At 43.0% G+C, this 20,463-nt stretch overlaps 1 protein-coding gene across 5 annotated transcripts in view; it reads left to right on the top strand.

Moving 5' to 3' along the window:
- The window catches only part of gro (TLE family member transcriptional corepressor groucho), a 146,764-nt gene extending 128,657 nt beyond the window's left edge, over positions 1 to 18,107 (top strand). For 4 of the 5 annotated variants that reach the window (XM_070089860.1, XM_070089859.1, XM_070089858.1 and 1 more), the window contains 5 exons: positions 1,186 to 1,314; positions 8,314 to 8,574; positions 8,845 to 8,936; positions 11,955 to 12,828; positions 13,161 to 18,107. In XM_070089860.1, the coding sequence (XP_069945961.1) occupies positions 1,186 to 1,314; positions 8,314 to 8,574; positions 8,845 to 8,936; positions 11,955 to 12,828; positions 13,161 to 13,268 (1,464 nt within the window). In that variant the 3' untranslated portion in view covers positions 13,269 to 18,107. The remainder of the gene's footprint in view (positions 1 to 1,185; positions 1,315 to 8,313; positions 8,575 to 8,844; positions 8,937 to 11,954; positions 12,829 to 13,160) is intronic. The other variant, XM_070089861.1, reaches the window with a different exon arrangement.
- Positions 18,108 to 20,463: the final 2,356 nt, after the last annotated feature.

Genomic DNA, 20,463 nt, shown 5'->3' with positions numbered 1-20,463 from the left:
ATGCCCCTTATTGCTGGTGGGAGGCTGTTGAGCAGTCTTGGGCCCCGGACACTTATTGCGTTTTCTCTTAGTGTACCAGTGACGCCCCTACTTTTCAGTGGGGGTATGGTGCATCTCTTGCCAAGTCTTTTGCTTTCGTATGGAGTGATTTCTTTGTGCATATTAGGGACCAGTCCCTCCAGAATCTTCCAGGTGTAGATTATGATGTATCTTAGGATGAAACTGGACAAGTATCTTCACCAGGTGCCAGATCAACCAATCTGTGATGGATATGTGGGTCAGCGGGCCACCAGCAATAACAGCCTGGTTAATCTGGCAAGTACCAGACGAACCTGGCCCAAGGCCGGGTTCTGGCAGTAGTAAAAGCTCTTGCAACTCCTCAAAGGTATATCAGAGGTATATCCCAAACCTGAAAACTTAAATTATTCCATAGGAAGCAAGAGGCATGGCAGATGGTATTAAATACTTGCAATGAAAAACAGGGAACACTGAGTACACTAGGAGAAAATTCAGTAAGTGTACGGGGACCAAGACTTTTCAATATCCTCCCTTCATGCATGAGGGGAATTCGAATTAAACCCCTGACTGTTTTCTAGTGGTGACTTGATAGATTCCTTAAGAGTATTCTTCATGAACTGGGCTGTGGTCCGTACGTTGGAGTGCGGAAGGCTGGCACCAACGGTCCGGTAGATCAGACCAGTAACCGGGAGACCTGGTTTGGGACCGGGCACCGGGGACGGTTACACCTTGGTGCAGAAAGGAGTGGGCGTATTGAAGATGGGATTCAAGAGTGGTTGGTATGGGAGAAACGGATGTTGGGTTTGAGTAGGGGGTTGGTGAGGTAGAGTGGGTAGGTGTTGCTGTGGGTGCAGTTATTGGAGTGCACCATACTTTAAGGGCAGGGGGAAGGGGGGGGTGTTAAGCCCCCACACACTTCATTAACCTTCTGACTCTAATAATTTTTAGCGCTAACATTGTTTTAAATAATGACATGTGCTTTAAATCATTACATAGCTAAAAAAAAAAATCTGAGTAAACAAAATTCCACTTTCACAACATTTGTAATTTTTGATCAAACAAATGATGTAGTTGAGGAAAGAATATGAGGGTGTTATTAACCTTGCTTGTAGGTATAGTGATAGGAATAATAACAGTTGTGACGTAAGTGCGTTGTGATGCCTGCAGGACCCCAACACCCCTCCACAAGCCAACGGTGACCACAGAGATGTGCGCGAGAACGGTGAGAAGAAACCTGAACGACCGCCCTCACAGTCCTCCTCCTCGAGATCAACGCCACAGCTTAAACATGAGAAGGTATGTTCCTCACCCTCCTCTCACCTGCTGCTGTTGTTGCTGCTCCTGATGTTGCTGCTGCTATTGTTGTTGTTTTTGCTGATGTTCTTGCTTCTGTGGTTTCTGCTGCAGCTTCTGTAGCTACTACCGCTGAAGCTGTTGCTACCGCTGTAGCTGCTGCTGTTCCTTCAGCCACACTACTGGTGCTGCTGCATTCTGACTTCAATCACACTGGGTTCTGAGCACGTCTGCACACGCTTCTTTCCCGTGGGACAGTTACTTTAGCAAAACTGTTTGTCATAACTCCATCCGTAGACTGGTTCCAGTCCTGTAATCCCACTCTACTATCAAGAGATAGACAGCAAATAGGTAGGTAGCCTTTTTGTAAACCTTTGCAAACAGGTATGTCGAATATGGAAGATGGTTAGTGTGATACCTGTTTGCAAAATGGAATATAAGTCTTTATCTTCCCGTTACCGACCCCCTTTTCTCTATTGTGGGGAAATAACTAGGATCATTAGGTATGAATGTAGTTCAAAGTCACTTTGACGGTCTTCATCACAGGATCGCACTTGCCTAACACATTTGCTGATTGTTTCACAAATTTGAAATAATGAGCTTTGATGCAGAATACTATATATGGTTTATGCGGTTGATCAGCACAGGGGAATGATAAAAGTAGAGACATGTGGTATTTATGGAGAATTTTTCTTATGGATCGAGACATAGCCGAGTGGCAACTGTCTACATAAATGGGAAGTAATTAAAAAAAAGTAACAAATTACAAGTGACACTTTCTTGTTCACAATCTTCACGAAGGAGTTAGAACAGGTTAATGTTTAGTCAGAAAAGTGACACGCGTAGTTCATTGTAGACATATGTAATATCATAATCCTGGGATAGCAAAGGCCCTCTTTATCAGGGAATGTTATCTACGAAGGTAGATTTAAAACACTGACCTCTCACTCTCAATAAAAGACGTAGAATAAGAGAATAATTGAATTGCATAAATGGTAAATGGGAATGAGTATAGAGAATATCGGTATGTTGTAAATATTGAAAACTCTTAACAAAGAATTCACCTTAGATACGTTCACATTGAGGACGTAGAAAAGCATGAGCCTGTGAATCAAGTTGTAGATGGTCGGACCACACCGCCAGGTAGCGTCTCTAAAGTAACTTGGATATACAGTATGTAAATAATAGATAAGAGAATGTTTGAGTGTTAATGTGTAGCAAGATGTGCCTAGCATGGGCCAGTATACATATTCTGTCATCGTGCAGTCTCTTGTTTTCTGCCTTTTGTGTTGATGTTGATTTCCGAATGCTGTTACACCTCGGTACTCTTGCTAATTTATTTTCTTAATTTCTGTTTCACTTTATCAGTAATGTAAGATTTTCATTTTGGTTGTTGTTGGTGGTGGTGTGTGTGTGTGTAATTGTGGGGAATTATGGCGTGTTCCTGTTCCACTGTTTTTATTTTTTTTTCATGTAAAGGGCTTTTAACCTGACTCCTGCTTCAGGCATATCCCTTCCCTCCCTCCCTGTAAAGTGTATTCCACCACTAGTAACCTGATGCTGCAACCGGCAGCTGGTCAAGCCACCTCCACGCCTCTCCTAACATATCTTATTTTTCCTTGTCAGACAGTTTCCCTCCCTCCTAGTGCCCCTCCTTTTGCTCCCTTTCCTTACCAAACATCCTTCCCCACCATTTAACCACGCGTCCCTCAAGCTCCCTCTCCCCTCTATCCCCCCTAACTCCCTCTACTTACAACACCCCTTCTCATTGCCGACATCCAGGCCACGTGTTCACATTAATGATCCATGCATGTACATCTTCAGGTCACATGTATATCAAGGCTGTATATGTACCTAGTCATACACTGTGGTCATTTGAGATTAAAAATAATTCATATACCTATTTTCCTTAGATGTAGCTAACTTTTGTTAGCAGTGTAACTATCATATAGAAGTAGCAGCACATGGGAAGTGTTTCCCCAATGTAAATATCCAATAGAATAGGGTAACAGCACACTGCGGGTGTTCCCACGATGTAACTCTCGAGTAGAGTAGCAGCACACCGTTTCTAGTGTTGAAAATTACCAATACCTAGTAGTGCAGTGGCAGAGCGTTGGGCTCACAACGGAAGATTACCCTGGTCGAGCCCTGCAAGAGTCGAAATGTATAAGCAATTTTCCAAGCTCCTGTTGACCCTGGAAATACACTTGTAACGGGAGAAAACCGTCTATTACAAAGTCTGGCACAAAGCTGAGTTCTAATAACTTATCATATTTGATAAAGTACAAAGTACGATAGTTGAAGGTGTAGTAAAAAGATGAATGTCCTGTTACCCTACCGAGGATCAGGCTAATGGTACTAGAGGTGTACTCCAATACACACCATTACAGAATAGAAAGAGAAGATGCAATTTAGAGAGGTGCTTAATCTTTAGGCGAAGACGGTTCATCACAAAAGTTGTCAAAGGTTGCAGACTCTAACTGGTTAGAGAAATGAAGAATGTTGAGCTGAAACTGAGGTATAGAGGCTTGGTTTAGGATCGGGCTGCGGGGGTGGTGACCCCTTCCCCTAAAGCGACTACAGATGGGGAGCAAAAAGCCATAGTTAAAATTGGAAGAGATCCAATCATACGTTTTTCTCTTATGGAAAATCCAGAGCAAAAACCATACCTAGTATCTGGTTACTACTTAAAGACGATGTAACATACGCTGCGTGCGGCTACCACTAACAGGCTTGACGATCAGGCCAGCAATAAGCAATAGGGTGCCTGATCTGGGGACGGGTCTACCTGCTACCCATGTTTACCAACAAATAGCTCCAGGAGTGTCGAGTGTAGTGGGTCGTATATTAGAGGACCTAAAGTGGCTTTCTTGGGTCATCCCTCAGAGTTACTAGTCTGAGGAAATTTTTATTAGTTTTATTAAGTACATAATCTATAGAGTAGACACATCATTTATATATTTATCTATCTTCCTTATACTTCCCATCCACTTCATTCTCTTCCACTTTCCCCACCCTCTCTCCTCTTGCCTTCACTATCTACTTCCTCACCCTCCTCTCTCCCCGCTCTCATGTGTTCCCTCCCTGTCTTCTCTCCTTCCTACCTCCCCTTCCTTCAACATCCCCTCCTTTTCACAACCCCCTCGCTCCTGAGTGATTATATCAACATACCTGCCTCGGTTTTATTATTTTTATCCAAGATATTAATTGTTTATCGTAGGGTATATAATTTTTGTCTATCAGGTTGTGTGAGAGAGAGAGAGAGGGGGGGGGAGGTTGATGGGGGAGCGAAATGGGGAGATTAATTACTCATTTGCAGTTGCAAGACCAGAACTACATTGGAGTCCAATCTTCATTATTATTAGCATAAGAGCCTTTTATCCATGGTGTGCTCCAGCACAGTCAATTACTACTCTGGTATATTTACTTCAAGATAAGCAGGGACAGCAGGTATTAACAAACTTATCAACACATATGTGACATGCAGTGACTGTAGCCATGAGAATGTCATGTGACTTCACAGATAAACTAAGTTTTCTTAGTTTATGTAACATAACTTAAAGAATGTGGCGTCTTAAGTTTACAGGAAACGCCAAAAAAACTGACTTAAGAAAATCAGCACAACAGTGTAAAAATAGTTTGAATTGGTGAGTGACCTTTGTTGGCTAATGTTTAACTCTGTTACTCCTCTGAATAGTTTACTAAGACAACTTCTCTGGACGCAGCCAGCAAACATGCTCACCCGAGGATTCACCGATAGAACGAAAGGAACATATGAAAGACCTGGGAGTAATTATGTCGACTGACGCCCTCTTTCAAAGAACACTACAGCCAGGATGGATAATAAGAACTTTCACAATAGAGAAATAGTGCCAATGGCGACACGTTTCAATTAACTTGTGCTCTCTCATTTCGAATACTGCTCAGTGTTGACGGCTCCGTTCAGGGCAGGAAAAATATCAGAGCTGAAACAGATAGAGATCGTTTACGGCCCGCACAGAACCAGTAAGGCACTTAAATTACTGGGAATGTCCTAAAGTCCTAAATTTGAACTCGCTGGAGCAGAAAGAGAGAGAGAGAGAGAGAGGGGGGGGAGGTAGGTAGGTAGGTAATAATATATACCTGGAAAGTAATTAAGGGCCTCGTCACAAATCTGCACACCTCCATAACATACTGGAGTGAGAGAGATGGGAAGAAGTGTAAAATACACCCAGTGGAAAGTCTGGGCACAGTAAGAGAATGCTGTATCAACATTCGTGGCCCTAGACTATTCAACAGATATTCAGAAACACTGTTGGGACATGTGAAGAAGTCTTTAAGTAGAAAGTGGACAAGTATCTTCACCAGGTGTCAGATTAATTAGGCTATGATGGATATGTGGGTCAGTCTCGTGCCAGTGGAATAGTATTATCCCTCTCAGTGGAGGCGTTACAGTGCATATGTGCCATAGCATTAGCTAGAAGGATAAGATGATTCTTAAAAATATACGAAGTGCACAACGTCAAGCTATTCTCATAAAGCAAACGTAGATTTCTTTCATACGATTTTAAACAGATTTCTTGACATTGATTGTTAAGGCTGTCTGCAAGCAAAATTTAACTAATGTATATGTCATCAAAATAATAAATGTCATGTAAATTCAATAAAACTTTTGCAGCGTAAACAGAAAACTGAGAGCCATTGAGCGGACGTTAAATAACTACGTCTTCATATCCAATGACGTCACAGTGTCACATTTGGCGTTCTTAGTGATATATTGATGTTGATGAGGAGAATGGGTTGATTACGTTCGTGAATCGAAATATAGACGGGATCAATACTGTTATATTGAACACGAATTTCGCAAAGAAGCAGTGTATTGTCCCTGGAGAAAGATGGTATTACTCTCTTAACATTTCATTTTTACATTCATGGAAACGCATTGAACCTGTGGGGGGTCCTGGGTATTGCAGGGTAATCTGGTTTGATGCAAGGAAGGGGAGGGGTAGCTGGGATAGTGTCTTTCAACGGCAACAGTGAAACTTATATTTTCCCCTCTCCCTCCTTCCCTTGGAAGGAATGAATGATGGTTTAACTTCAGTTACACTGTAAGCTTCCTCTCTAATTTCTTACCTTCTCCCGTATCTCCCATTTCTGACACTTTTAAACTCATTTCATCTAATTCAGATCCTCTGATAGGCTGGTGCTTAACAGATTTTGAGCGAGACGCTTGTACAGCATTTAGATGTCTTTATTTCCGAAACGATTCATCTTCTCGCCAGTAAAGATATCCAGGTGCTGCGCAATACGTCTTACTCGTCATCTTATCGGTATAATTATTTATAATTGATATACTATACTGTCAAGTAGTGAAAGCATGAGTGATGGTGAACGTGTTTTTTTCTTTTTCGGGTAACACCAGACGGCCGGAGTGTTAAAAAAATATTAATATTCAATAGTATGTTACCACTTTTTTTTTTTATTTCACACTCGTTTGCTTCAACATTGTTTTAATTTAAAACTTGTGTTTGATATTGTTTCTCTAACTAATCGTATGTTATCTAAGCAAAATAAATGTTGGTAGGTAATTCACTTGGATAATAACAGTACCTGGAAAAGGTTGTAATGTAATGGTGTAGAAAAACCGACAAGTTGAAGAATGAGACACTTGTGCAACGTTTTGGAAGCTTTATTGAAGGAAACTTTTCGCCAGCCAGTGGCTTCTTCAGTCGTACAGAGAAGAACGGGTTGTAAATGGCATGGTGATACAGGCAAACTGTGAAAAATGGCTCCTGTGTACAGTTTAGGATATTAAAGGAAATGTTTCTTAATGTGAAGGATCTTGACTTTCTCAACGTCAGTGGTAGGATCATTAAATTGAACTTCAGCTCTGTACCTGGTATTAAAAAAAAAAAAAAAAGACGAACAGTGTCATTGCAACTCTTACGACTTGTCTTGAAGTAGACAACCACGCAAAGTGAGCAAAAACCAACTGTTCTTAATTCTTATACCCTGCAAGAACTCTTGTTGGCAAGAGCTCTTCATCCTTCCATGGATGTTGTATTCATTAGATGTTACGTTCTACTGAGTATCCCTCATGAAGCAGTTATCAGTAATCTCTTAATAATAATTATAATAAAATTAAGCTATAATCTCATACTAAATTAATTGCAAAGGCAGTAGCATCAAGAGCTGAGGTGCCTCTGCCCTGGATAATGCTGCCTCAGATAAGAATGATAATTATATAAGTTGGGCATAATTATAAGAATTTACTAGTAAACTTGTGTATTATAAACTGGTATTTTTGCCACTATAATGACCCTCTGAAGTCAGATTTTAAATCTTTGATAATTACGATTATCACTGAATGCACCCTGGTCGCGTGATGACTCCAAAGACATACTAATTTGAAAATCTTTAAACCAATTAGGAACATGCAGCGAGTAATGACCAAGATTGTGTTGACAGATGTGGGTCGTGTCCAATACTGTAGTTCAACGATACCTTTATATAAATATATCATTCATGATTGTTAGTCTCATTATTCACCTCGGTGTGTGTGCGCGCGCCTTGTCTTACACACAGGAACATCTGCTGCCTTGCGCCGTTCACCTGTATCTGGTCTGTTTTTCTCTTGATGAAGCTCCACTGTATGGGTGAAAAACTGTCAGTAAAGAACGCCATCATACTCCATTTGTGTGTCTTTCCCATCGTGTCGGTTTTACACCATTTCCCTCTACCTCAGGTTCACCCTTCAGTGATTTCGACCTGCATGAAGTGTTAAACCTTCACCATCGAACTGTTGGCTGGATTGGTTGTGCTCTACCCTAAATACTGTAAAAGTTAGATTTATAGTGAAAAATAATGTGTGTGTGTGTGTGTTGTATATTTGTGTGTAGAAGTGAGGGACATCACGTATGTCCAGCTCTGTGTCATACATTTTTTTTTTTTTTTGTGTTTGCCTGTGTCGTTGTGAACCCACCCCTCATTTTGTTTTGTTTGTTTTTGTTCTGTGTTTTGCAGGGTGACCCTCGTTCCACCCCCACGTCCAAGTCTGGTGGGGGGAGCGGAGGCCCCTCAGCCCCCCCTGGTTCCTCCGGTGTGAAGCCCCCAGGGGTGCACCCTGGAGGTGCCGGACCCTCCCCTCACTTTCCCCCCTCCCCCTACCTGCCCCCTGGCGTTGCTGGCCCCCGACCTGACCTGACCCCGGGCCCACCCCGTCCTGACCTCCCGCCCTCCGCTGCCTACCCCCCAGGACACTCCAATAGCTACCTCCGACCTCCGGTAAGTACCTCCACATCCTCGCCTCAATCCCGCTACTGTTTACACCTGGTACCCTCGCCTGCTTGGGTGGCTGCACCACCACTTGTGTATATATCCCCCCCCTCTTATAATGCACACCTTCACTTGCACAGCTTATCTCTCTGGATATTGTAGCCTCTTGCTTGTCACCACTAACAGCTTGGTGTTGTGTGGGCTCAGCGTTATCATAGTGCTGGTTTTGTTCCTTCTTCATTTGGTAGTGTGTAACCATGTCTCTTCGTGTGTCCGCAGGTGTCCGGCTACGACCCCCACCCTCACAGTGGGGTCAGGGCCCCACCGCTCGCTTCCAATGGCATTCCAACCAATGGGTCAGCTGGCAAGCCGTAAGTATCTTTTTAACCCTGTGTCAGGTTTTCCAGTATATTTTTAATATAGTCATGAAGACTTAACACATAGGGGTCCTAAAGTTCCTGAAGTATAGGAGATAGGTTTGATCCAAGGAAATGGAGGGTAGCTTCAATTCTTTGCATGAGCCCTTCAGTGGAGTAGACGCACCCTCTAAAGCAGATACTACCAAACAGAGAGCATACCTGGAGAAAGTTCCGGGGGTCAACGCCCCCGCGGCCCGGTCTGTGACCAGGCCTCAAGGTGAATCAGGGACTGATCAACCAGGTTGTTACTGTTGGCCACACACAATCCGACGTACGAACCACAGCCCAGCTGGTCAGGTACTGACTTTAGGTGCCTGTCCAGTGCCTGCTTAAAGACAGCCAGGGATCTATTGGTAATCTCTCTTATGTATGCTGGGAGGCAGTTGAACAGTCTTGGGCCCCTGACACTGTGTTGTCTCTTCATGCTAGTGGCACCTCTGCTTTTTATTGGGGGGGATGTTGCATTGTCTGCCGAGTCTCATCATTACTGTTCTATAATTTTTTTCAATAAGAACTCTACACTTTACCCGGTATACTCAACAGACTTATTCCTCTATAATTCTTATTCTCTCTTCCCTTCCTCCCTTTTCCCTTATACAAGGAAACTATGCATGCTCTCTGTCAATCCCTAGGTAGGTAGAGTGTACGGGGTTAAAGCAGTAGCGTGGGTAGGTGAGAGCAACACAAATGCTAAAATTAAGTGGAGATATAATTTAGGAATACTTTTATGCCTTTACCCTTCACGTTCGTGGTTTATGTATTTGTTCATTATATGTATGAGAGGAGATATCTAGGGACTGGAAGAAAGCATACATAGTTCCTTCCTATAAGGTATTATTATTATTACAATCAAGGGGGAAGCGCTAAACCCGGAGGATTATACAGCGCCTGGGGGGGATGTGGAAGGCATTCAGGCCTAATTCGGGGAACTGGAGCATAGATCCAATTCCGTAAATCAAGAGCCCCTCACCAACATCAAGGAACCTTCCTTGAGGGGTTCCTATAAGGTAAAGGGGGATGAAAGTGTCAAGAATTATAGGGGAATAAGCCTGTCGAGTATACCAGATACAGTTAGGTAGTTATTGTTGATAGAACCAAGGGTAAGACGGCTAACAGGATTGGAGATGGACACGGTTTTCTGAAGGGTCGCGAATGTTTAGGCAAGTGTTTACATTGAAACGCAAGTGAACAACATATAAAAGGCACTTTTTGTTGCATTTATGGATATAGAAAAGGCACACGATATGGTGGATAGGAGAGCAATGTGGCAGAAGTTGCAAGTGTATGGAATAACTGGTAGGTTACTAAAAGCAGTAAAGAGTTATGTGGATAGTGAGGGGATTGTTATTTTTTTTCAAGTAAAAGTAGATCTACCTTAGGCAGTGATGTCACTATGGTTGTTTAACGTGTTTATATATGAGGATGTAAAAAAGTGAACACGAACATGTTGGGGAGAGGTGCGGGATTGAAAGATAAATTTGATGCAGAGAGGGAATTGTTGCGGTTGCTTTTTTGCAAATTACACGATTCTTTTGTAGGAGACTGAAGATTAGTTGCAAAGCTTGGTAGAGGAATTTGGGGGAGGGTATGTAAAAGTGAACATAAGAAAGAGTAGCAACAAATCTAGGCACTGAAAGATTGGATATCAGACTGGACTGAGTGGGGGGGAAGTATGTGTGTAGATATTTAGAAGTGAACTTGTCAGTATACAAGTCTATGACAGACAGGTAAACTGTAAAATTGATGAGGGGAGACAAGGTGGGTGGTGCATTGAGGCACTCCCTACGAAAGTAAAAGACTGGGCAGGCGATGCAAAATGCCCCCAATAAAAAGTAGGGGCGCCATTGGTAAACCATACCCCCGGCCGGGATTGAACCCGCGGTCATAGTCTCAAAACTCCAGCCCGTCGCGTTTTGAGACTCTATGACCGCGGGTTCAATCCCGGCCGGGGGTATGGTTTATTTGCAATCGTGTCATTACGATTTCTTGAGTCATGTTGACGCCATTGGTACACTAAGGGAAAACACCATAAGTGTTCGGGGCCCAAAACTGTTCAACAGCCTCCCATCAAGCATTAGGGGAATTGCCAATAAACCCCTGGCTGCCTTCAAGAGAGAGCTGGACAGATACCTAAAGTCAGTGCCGGATCAGCCGGGCTGTGGCTCGTACGTTGGACTGCGTGCGGCCAGCAGTAACAGCCTAGTTGATCAGGCCCTGATCCATCGGGAGGCCTGGTCATGGACCGGGCCGCGGGGGCGTTGATCCCCGGAATAACCTCCAGGTAATCTGTGGAAACAACTTGATCCATGAAGGCAAAAATGGAAATGTACCAGAATATAGTTGCAGTAACTTTGTTGTAAGGGTGCGAGGCATGGGTTTTAAACGTAGCAGCTAGGAAGAGGCTGAGGCAGTGATGTCATCTGAGGGCAGTGCGTGGTGTGATTATTATGCGGAGAATTCGGAGCTTAGAGATCAGGTGTGGTGTTACCACAAGTATTATTCAGAGGGCTGAGAAGGGGTTGGGGTGGTTTGTATATTTAGAGAGGATGGAGGAAAATAGGGTAAGTAGGAGGTATAAGTTGGGGAGGGGGAATGGGGTATTGGTCATATCAGGAAAGGGAGGGATGCAAAAGAGGCTTCGAATGCTAGGGGCTTGGACATCTAACAGGCTTGTGTGTGTGTGTGTTTTAGAGAGGCAAGTGGTTTTTTTTTTTTTTTTTTTTTTTTTTGAGACAACGAGCTATTGGAGTGTGAACACTAACATTTATGAAGGGATTTAAGGAAACCGATTACGTCTTGGGGTCTTGTAGGTAGGAATGCAGTTAGGAGGGCCATACGAACTTTGATGTCAGTACGCTTCTGGCAAGATATTGATTGAGTGAATGATGCTTAGTGTTTCGATTTTATCACTCTACCTCAGTGGGAAATGGCCGGTGTGTTAAAAAAATGTATATTTCTTTTATTTTACAGAGCTTACAGCTTCCATGTGAACGGCGAGGGTCAGTTAGCGCCTGTTCCGTTCCCCTCAGATGCCTTGCTGGCGCCGGGAATCCCGAGACACGCACGTCAGATCAACACGTTGCATCACGGCGAGGTGGTGTGTGCTGTCACCATCAGCAACCCCACCAAGTATGTCTACACGGGCGGCAAGGGATGCGTCAAGGTGTGGGACATCAGTCAACCAGGATCCAAGACTCCCGTCTCTCAGTTAGACTGCTTACAACGTGATAACTACATCCGTTCCGTCAAACTTCTGCCCGACATGCGCACTCTCATAGTAGGCGGGGAAGCGTCCACGTTAAGTATCTGGGACTTGGCCACCCCAACGCCTAGAATCAAAGCGGAATTGATATCATCTGCCCCAGCATGCTACGCCTTGGCGATCAGTCCGGACTCCAAAGTGTGCTTCAGTTGTTGTAGCGACGGCAACATTGCTGTGTGGGACTTGCACAACCAAACTCTAGTGAGACAGTTCCAGGGACACACGGACGGCGCCTCCTGCATCGATATCTCTCCTGACGGAACCAAGTTGTGGACGGGAGGTCTGGACAACACCGTCAGGTCGTGGGACCTGAGAGAGGGTCGTCAGCTACAGCAACACGACTTTACCAGTCAAATCTTTTCTCTTGGCTACTGTCCCACCGGAGAGTGGCTTGCTGTTGGTATGGAGAGTTCCAACGTGGAAGTCCTACACGTCAATAAACCAGACAAGTACCAACTCCACCTTCACGAATCCTGTGTTCTTTCCCTCAAGTTCGCTAATGCTGGCAAGTGGTTCGTGTCAACTGGCAAGGACAACTTGCTCAACGCCTGGCGCACACCCTATGGTGCCTCCATATTCCAGGTATGCTTAATTCGTTTATTCTAAAACCTTTGCCCCTCAAGGGAGGTTCCTTGACGCTGGTGAGGGACTCATGATCAAGGGAATTAGATCCGTGCTCCAGTTCCCTGAATTAAACCTGAATACCTTCCATCCTCCCACAGGCGCTGTATAATCCTACGGGTTTAGCGCTTTCCCATGATTTGTTTCTGTTAAGCTTTATAACTCCTCAAAGTAAACAAACATAAGTATTTAAAGTTTTTAACCATGCACAGTTTAATTTTAAGCATTAACTAGGTCATTAAGAGTTTCAGTTACAAAATACACACTTGACCAATATTTTTCTTCTCCCATAGTCGAAGGAGTCATCGTCTGTGTTGAGCTGTGACATCTCTGCTGATGACAAGTACATCGTGACGGGCTCGGGCGACAAAAAGGCTACCGTCTACGAGGTCATCTATTAAAATAGCACAGACATAAATTGGCCCAATTATTCTGGGTCATTGTGTGAAACGTTGCCATGGACCAGCAGGATACCTGACACTGAGTTCAGGACTAACACTTGCTGGCTCACTGTCGACGTACGGTACACGTGGTGCATGTACAGGTACTGGAAGAGTCCCAAGTGATAGCACCCATATTGCATATGTTTAAGGTAAATCAAAAAATGTGATGAAAAGGCGAGTTGGTGTAAGAAACTGTCAATGTCCTGGCAGGATGAACAACCTCTCCCTTTAATAGTGGAGCATATTGTAAATGTTCAGTATGAAGGAGATGGCACGTGACAGACAAGGTATTTTATCAGACGGACAGCCTCGGTGGATGATTTGATAGGTTTCTTTAGTTACCTATTTTGGTTGTCCCTGTCCATTTGAGCCATTTTAGGTTCTATAGTTCATTTGTCTCAATTAATGAGAGACTTAAGTGTGAAGTATTATTTTTTTCCTCAAGGTTTTGCTCATTAGAAGGTAGCGGATGGTTGCCGATTTTATAAACCTGACCGAGGCTGTGAGAGCTTTGAAGGCGGTGTACATGTATGGCTCTTACGCTTGAGGTTTAAATACCACGTAGGCAAGAGCTGCCACTAGTTGAGCAACCAGGAGATAGTGTTAGCTGCTCCACGTAGTGCGAGGCGGCTGCCGCACCTCTGGTGCTACACTTGTCGCCTAGTTTGGCTCTGGGAAAGATTAAACGCATGGACATCAGTTTTTATTTTATATTGTCAAATGGAAACACACTATTTTTTTTAATGCTAGCCAAGAGATTTAAGTTTGTAAGTGGTATAAAAATCACGTTTCGAGGTTAATAGCAGAATGTGGAGCATAAATTTTCCATGGCTATAATGCTAGTTAGAATGAAGCAAAAGTTTTTATATACACTGGGATAATAGTTTTCCAGATTGGACGTTTCCATTCCTATCATGTTCAAATTTTGTTATTGATATTAAAAGTGTGCGCTGTATTTGGTAAGGTTATGCATAGGTGTTGTTAAAACACGAGTCTACATGCGAGGTATAACACGGGAGGCGCACTAACACAGGAGGAAGGATTGAACTTGTTTTCCTTTGTTAATGCTCCAACCACAGTTTGCTCCATAAGGAATACGTACGAGTGTAAAGTCATTGTTGGGACTAAACAAGTGAAATACCTCAATCGCAAACATTTGCTTTCACGGTCTCTTTATTTTTTATGGAGGGAAGGTAGGACTGATAATAGTATTATTGAACATATCAGGAGTTTGAAGTGTGGTTTTGGGAGCTTAATAAGGTGGTCGTGTTTCATACAGGAGACGGTGTGGCCCATGCCATTGTTGTTGGAGTGGTGCTGTTGTTGAAGTATTTATTCAGTATTACCTTTACTGGCGATCTTTAAGCAAACGACTAAGGCTTGCCGTAGCTTGAGACCGCCAGTAGTCGTGTAAATCACCAAATCAACATCTTGTTCCATGTTTAGTGGTGTTGACCCCGTGGCCTTGCATCGTCAGGGAAGGACGTCACCTGCGTCTTGAAGCTCGCGCCTTACACAATATAATCACGTCTCAGTCATTTACAAGCACGCTGAGCTGCATAATAATATTTTCAACTTGTAGCACTGTTATGCCTGAGTGAGTGTAGTGTTGCCTAGTCGGCTGCCTCGACGCAGGGCTTGCAATACCTTCCAGGAAGTTTTGTATGTTTATTTTCCTTTCGTTGCTGGGGTTGGTTGACTATCTCACACTGGTGTCATGTGATGGAAGGAATCATCTTGACCTTGTTGGAGAGAGAGGCCTTAATTATGAGGCCATTTGGGTCAGGATTATCTGAGAGAGATGACTTGACGCAACCTCGTTTGAACGTACAAAACATTGGACACCGCTCATTTATATTAGATAATATTTTTCTGATTGTATGCGGTGCATTCCTGGTCAAGTAAAACATCTTTCAAAGAAAAACTGGAGAATTTAGGTAACAGTGGCTGTACGGCTGTAAACGTGAGGTGGGGGGTGGGGGGGTATTGTGCTGTATGAAGCAGTGCTTAGTAAACATGTCGTGATGAGAGAAGTGATCAGTGTTTGGTGCCACCACCGCTGTCTTAGCAACTATCTGACACCTAGTCCTAACTCGTTTATAATAACCTTGTCATGTTTTAATAGGCGATGTATTTTGTTTTTATTTTTGTATGGCTATTTTAAAATTCTTTTTACAGTGCCTACGTTTGTGTGTGGCCTGGGGTTGATTGTTTTGAGAGTGGCTGGTCAAACATGGAACTGTTGTTGTTTTAATTATACGATAAAAATCACAAAGTACAAAACACGGTTGAGTGGGTGACTGGATTACTATGGACAGGTTTTAGTAGGCGTCATTGTGTAGAGTGAACGTTAGGTAAACATGGTTTTGAGTAATTTATGTTGGTTAAATGTTATAATGTTGAGTGCAATCAGCATTCAATGAGATGGAGAGGCAAGAATTAGTATTTTCAACTTTTTGTTCCGGGCAGAGATACCTGGCCAGCTCACTGCTGGGAATGTGTGTGGCAGGGGCAAGTTACCCTGCCTGCCAGCGTTGGAAGGTGGCGTTCTGCTACCGCGCCCTAACATGGTGCATGACTACTCTGAAGAATTTGTCACTATTACTTGGCTGGAACAATTCATAACTGACCCACAGATTAGGAATGAAAACTAGATGTTTTGGTCTGCCCTGGCTCATTGTCAGATAGCAACTGTATACTTTTCCAGGATAGACCGGAACAACAATTAATTTTAGTCTTCAATTTGTGGGTCATTTGTGAACATAATCACTCTTCCCTGGTGTGAATTTTCTGCACGACTTTTTTTTTTTTTTCTTCACGGGGGACGTGTTGAAAACGAGGCGGACTTGCCTAAACGCTGTGTGTTGGCTCACTCCGGCGAGGAGTGTCGACACATGAGCACACACCAGCCTGAGAAAGCCACCACACCATTGTCACGCCCACTCTCTTACGGCAGCTCTATTTGACTTTTTTGTGTACGTGCGTGGGCGGGGCGAGCATCTCGTGTTTCTAGTGAGAAAACATATTTTTATTATCACGTTGTATACGTAATGGTGGACATTTCCTGCGAGCTACACGAGAAGTGAACCCAGGCTCGCACATATCTGTACTAAGACCTAATTTCGTAGGGGTGCTGCGGTGACAACGTCTCCAGAGTATAATAGAGGTGACCTGTGCCAGTGTTTTGACAGGAGTGGAAATATCCCACTCGAAATTATGATTCCCAGGATGGATTCTGGATTTTTAAGGTAATTGGTGGGTGCTATACGGAGAAGGTTGGATGTTGTGATAACCATTGGGCATGTGGAGATGGGGGCACCGTGGCCCTCGTGATAGTGTAAACTTGCTCGGCCTGAGCCAGGTCTGGTCAGTACACTCGTCTTTTAATGACCAGCCCTGCAATGAGAACTCCTTACCTGTCACCATTAATGACCTAACCTTTAGCCACTTAAATGAGAAGATAACTGGTAGTCAAGGGGAATGACTGGCCATTGGAGGTTATACTGTAGGTGGTTAATCTGTTCCCTCGTAAGTAGGTCATTACAGGTCTGGTCATTTAGTCTACTGGTGGATACGGCCCCCTCAACAGTTACCATATACTTAACACCTTGTTGCGAGGACTCTTGTAGCATAGGTTGGATTTACAAAACGGGTATTTAAATAAAACGGTAGTATTTCTCCAATGGTATTCCTCATAGACTCAGATACATACATAATTTTTTTTTTTGGCACTGCGAGTAAGGATGGCCCACGAATCGCTATCTCAGGTTCATCCTAGTGGACGTATGGTGGTTTTACGGTCATTGTATCTTGCCGTAGTGTTTATTTTTTTGAGGCATTATATAGGTAAACCTTAAAACTCCAGGCTGTAGACAGCTTCAGGTAAAGTTTTTTTTTTTTTCAGAACACTTGTTTACCATGACCATTTAGTTTGTAATGGCTTACCTTAATTCAGATTACATATTTTTTCCCCTTCAGAAACCTGATCTCTTGAATTTTATAATCATTTTTGTAATATCTGGAACAAAATACTTAAGGCGTAGTGATATTATTTGTGTATTTTTGTGAGGTGTTGAGTTGTGGGGAGTCAACTGTGAAGCGACAGGGAGACCAAAGATCCTGGTAAACCTTGTTCTCTTGGGCTGTGAGTTTACCTGGATCTTAAATGGCGTGCTGCCAGGAAAGACACATAGCAGGACAAGTTTTTACTGGGACGACTTTTCGGTCTGTGTAGAGTTTAGTAAAGATCACATAGCGAAACGTTTTCCCAGTGAAAGCTTGTATGAAACCTGTCTTTCGTTGTGTGTTTACCTGTTGCTGTTCCCTCGCCCAGCTGACGGCACGATGTTTCATTACTGTCATGTTGTATACACCAGGTGATGATCGGGGCTACGGCAGCCACACACACTACACAACAGTTCAGTTTTTCTCTATATTAGAGAAAAAAGAAAATCTACGGGCACAGTCTCCATATATATATATATTATATAAATAGTATTATATATATATATATATATATATATATATATATATATATATATATATATATATATATATATATATATTATGGCGTATTAAGGCGCCAGTTAAACTCCTTTAAAAGCGTAGAATCTCACTTGAGGCCATAAAAAAAAGGATCACAAATATGATTCAGCTGCCGTAGTCCAACAGTCGCAGCTGGGTATACAGCTCTACATAAAGTCTCGCAGAAGTGTACAATTAGTGAATGTATTATGCCCTTTCTCCACTGAATAGTGCAACACTGTGTAAGAGATTTGCAATAAAACATTGAAGACATGATGACTTTTAGGTTGACCTTAGAAAAAATGTGACACATTTACTTTGTGAAAGTCCTCGCTCTCTCTCTCTCTCTCTCTCTCTCTCTCTCGAGAGAGAGAGAGAGAGAGAGAGAAAGATGGCTTAATGCTGCTGACTCTTGATCCAAGGAATTGGATCGGCGCTCCGTTTCCTTGAATTGAACTTGTCTACCATTCCTCCAGGCGTTCTATCACCACTCTGCAATAACAATCCTATGAGATTTCTGTGTTGATATTTAAATGTTCAGGTCCATCCCTTCAAGAGGGGTCTTGATCCAAAGTATTGGAGTTCGCGTCTTCCTTGGCTGCCACTTAACTGGCTCGGGTAATGTAGGCGATGTAGTAGCCCCTACGGATTTAAAGCTTCCTTGTGAATAATGTCTGAAGGACGGCTGCCCTAGGCTAAGATGGTAACTACTGCCCACACTATGGGTGTGTAGTTGTTACGGTGTACTGGCTAGAGTAGTTTAGAAAGACAAGTGAGCAAACACTAGGACTTATTTATTAGAAAACGTTTCGGTCCTGGGACCTTAATCACTTTTAAATCAATTTGTTGGTATCTCTTACCAAGGTTTATGCCATACTGGTTAGTGTATTGGTTAATGTAGTGTGTACTGGGTACCGCTTAGTACAGCGTGTAGTGCATACTGGGTACTGATTAATGTAGTCTGTATTGAATACTATGTAGTGGCTACTGGATACCGTGTGGTGTGTATTAGGCGCGCACTATACCGGGTATCAGGTACTACATAAATGGTGATGGGTTCTATGTAAGGAATACTAGATACCATGCAATACCGTGTACTGGGAATCCCTTCCATGCTAATCTTAAATTTACACCTTGCCTGCTACTAGTTTAGTTTGGTGCTTGGCTGGTCCAGGGCCGGGCTGCGGGAGTATATATACATCCAAGGTAGCTATTAACACAATGAACAGCTACAAAAACTTCACTATCACAACACAGTGAACAAGAACAGCTGCAGGCCCTTCTATATCCTGATCGTATAGTCAAACCTAATTACCTCCTTTCTCCAGGTGTTGGACAACTCCTGCACGCTAAACGCTTCCCTGTGAATACAATTAAGAGTTTAGTTTTTACATATTATTAATTATTATTATTATTATTGAGATACTGGAATTGAACCTGACTACCCGAGAGGACAGTGGAGATATGATTACGACATACAAGAGTGTCGAATGGTCCTTGTTAAATGGATTTAACGAGGTGGATAGAGCCTAGTACGAGGCACAGAAATATAGAAGTCAAAAAAAAAAAAAGTTACAGGGATGTTATGAGATGGTTCAGTCTTATGGTGGTAAAGATAAATTAGATGAAGTCAAACTCCATACACAGCTTCATGAATAGGCAAGTCAGAGGTAGGGCGTGAAAGGCCAGCAATCGATTGTGTCACCATCTGTAGTTTAAGAGGTGGGGCCAAAATTTAACTCCTGCACATACAATTCGGTTAGTACACACCCGTGTCTGTCACCTGTATCCAGTACAAAAAAAAAAAATCTTAAGAACACAGAAACAAGATAGTGTCATACTCACGTGCAAGGAAACCTGGCCCTTGTGCTACAAGAAATTATAATTTATTCTGGAATATATTGTAAAGGTGATAATTTCGTCAAAGGCAATTAATTCACTCTTAAGCTATTGATAAGTAAGGTTGCAAATGCTCTCCACACTGTTGGGGGACGATAATACCGTGTGAAGAAGTCAACACGCCCTAAGAGAGCTTACACAAGAGGACCAAAGTTGCGCGCACCAGGTGTTGAGGATGATAGTGTCAGGCTGGTACACCTGGGCGTCGCCAGCATACCACAGACCACGTCGTACATTGTAAAGTCACCGTCATCTTAATTTGAACAAGTTATGTGTACAGGACCAAGTGGACACGTGAGAGCGAGAAACTCAGCTCCTGGCCCTGCCTCTTATATTCCTTTGGATGGCTTGACCAATTTCTAACTTCTTAGCCCTTATCGTATCTACTGTACTTGCTCTCTCCCAGAGTCCCCGTTAATGGCAGTGTCTATACTGAAAGGCTTTTGATTCGAAGAAGTGGAGTTTCATTTTCATTGCTCTGATCAACTCTGATACGTTCCCTTTTCCTAGGCGCTGTACGATCCCCAATTTTAGTAACGCTTTCCCTTGAATATAAGAACTGAGAGAGGAACCTTTCCAAGATCTTAATCAGGTTAATTAATATAAGACGTAGGATGACTCCCAGACTACTTCTATCGTCTAAAAAAAAAAAAATACTGGACCATAAAAATTCAAGAAGAAAAAAATTACGCAGACGCTAGTACGCAACAACAGTACTTCAGTTCAGCGT

Source organism: Cherax quadricarinatus, chromosome 30, assembly GCF_038502225.1.
Source record: "Cherax quadricarinatus isolate ZL_2023a chromosome 30, ASM3850222v1, whole genome shotgun sequence".
NCBI classification, from domain to species: domain Eukaryota; kingdom Metazoa; phylum Arthropoda; class Malacostraca; order Decapoda; family Parastacidae; genus Cherax; species Cherax quadricarinatus.
Note: the sequence above shows the minus strand (reverse complement) of the source record. Positions and strands in the feature narration are given on the sequence as shown.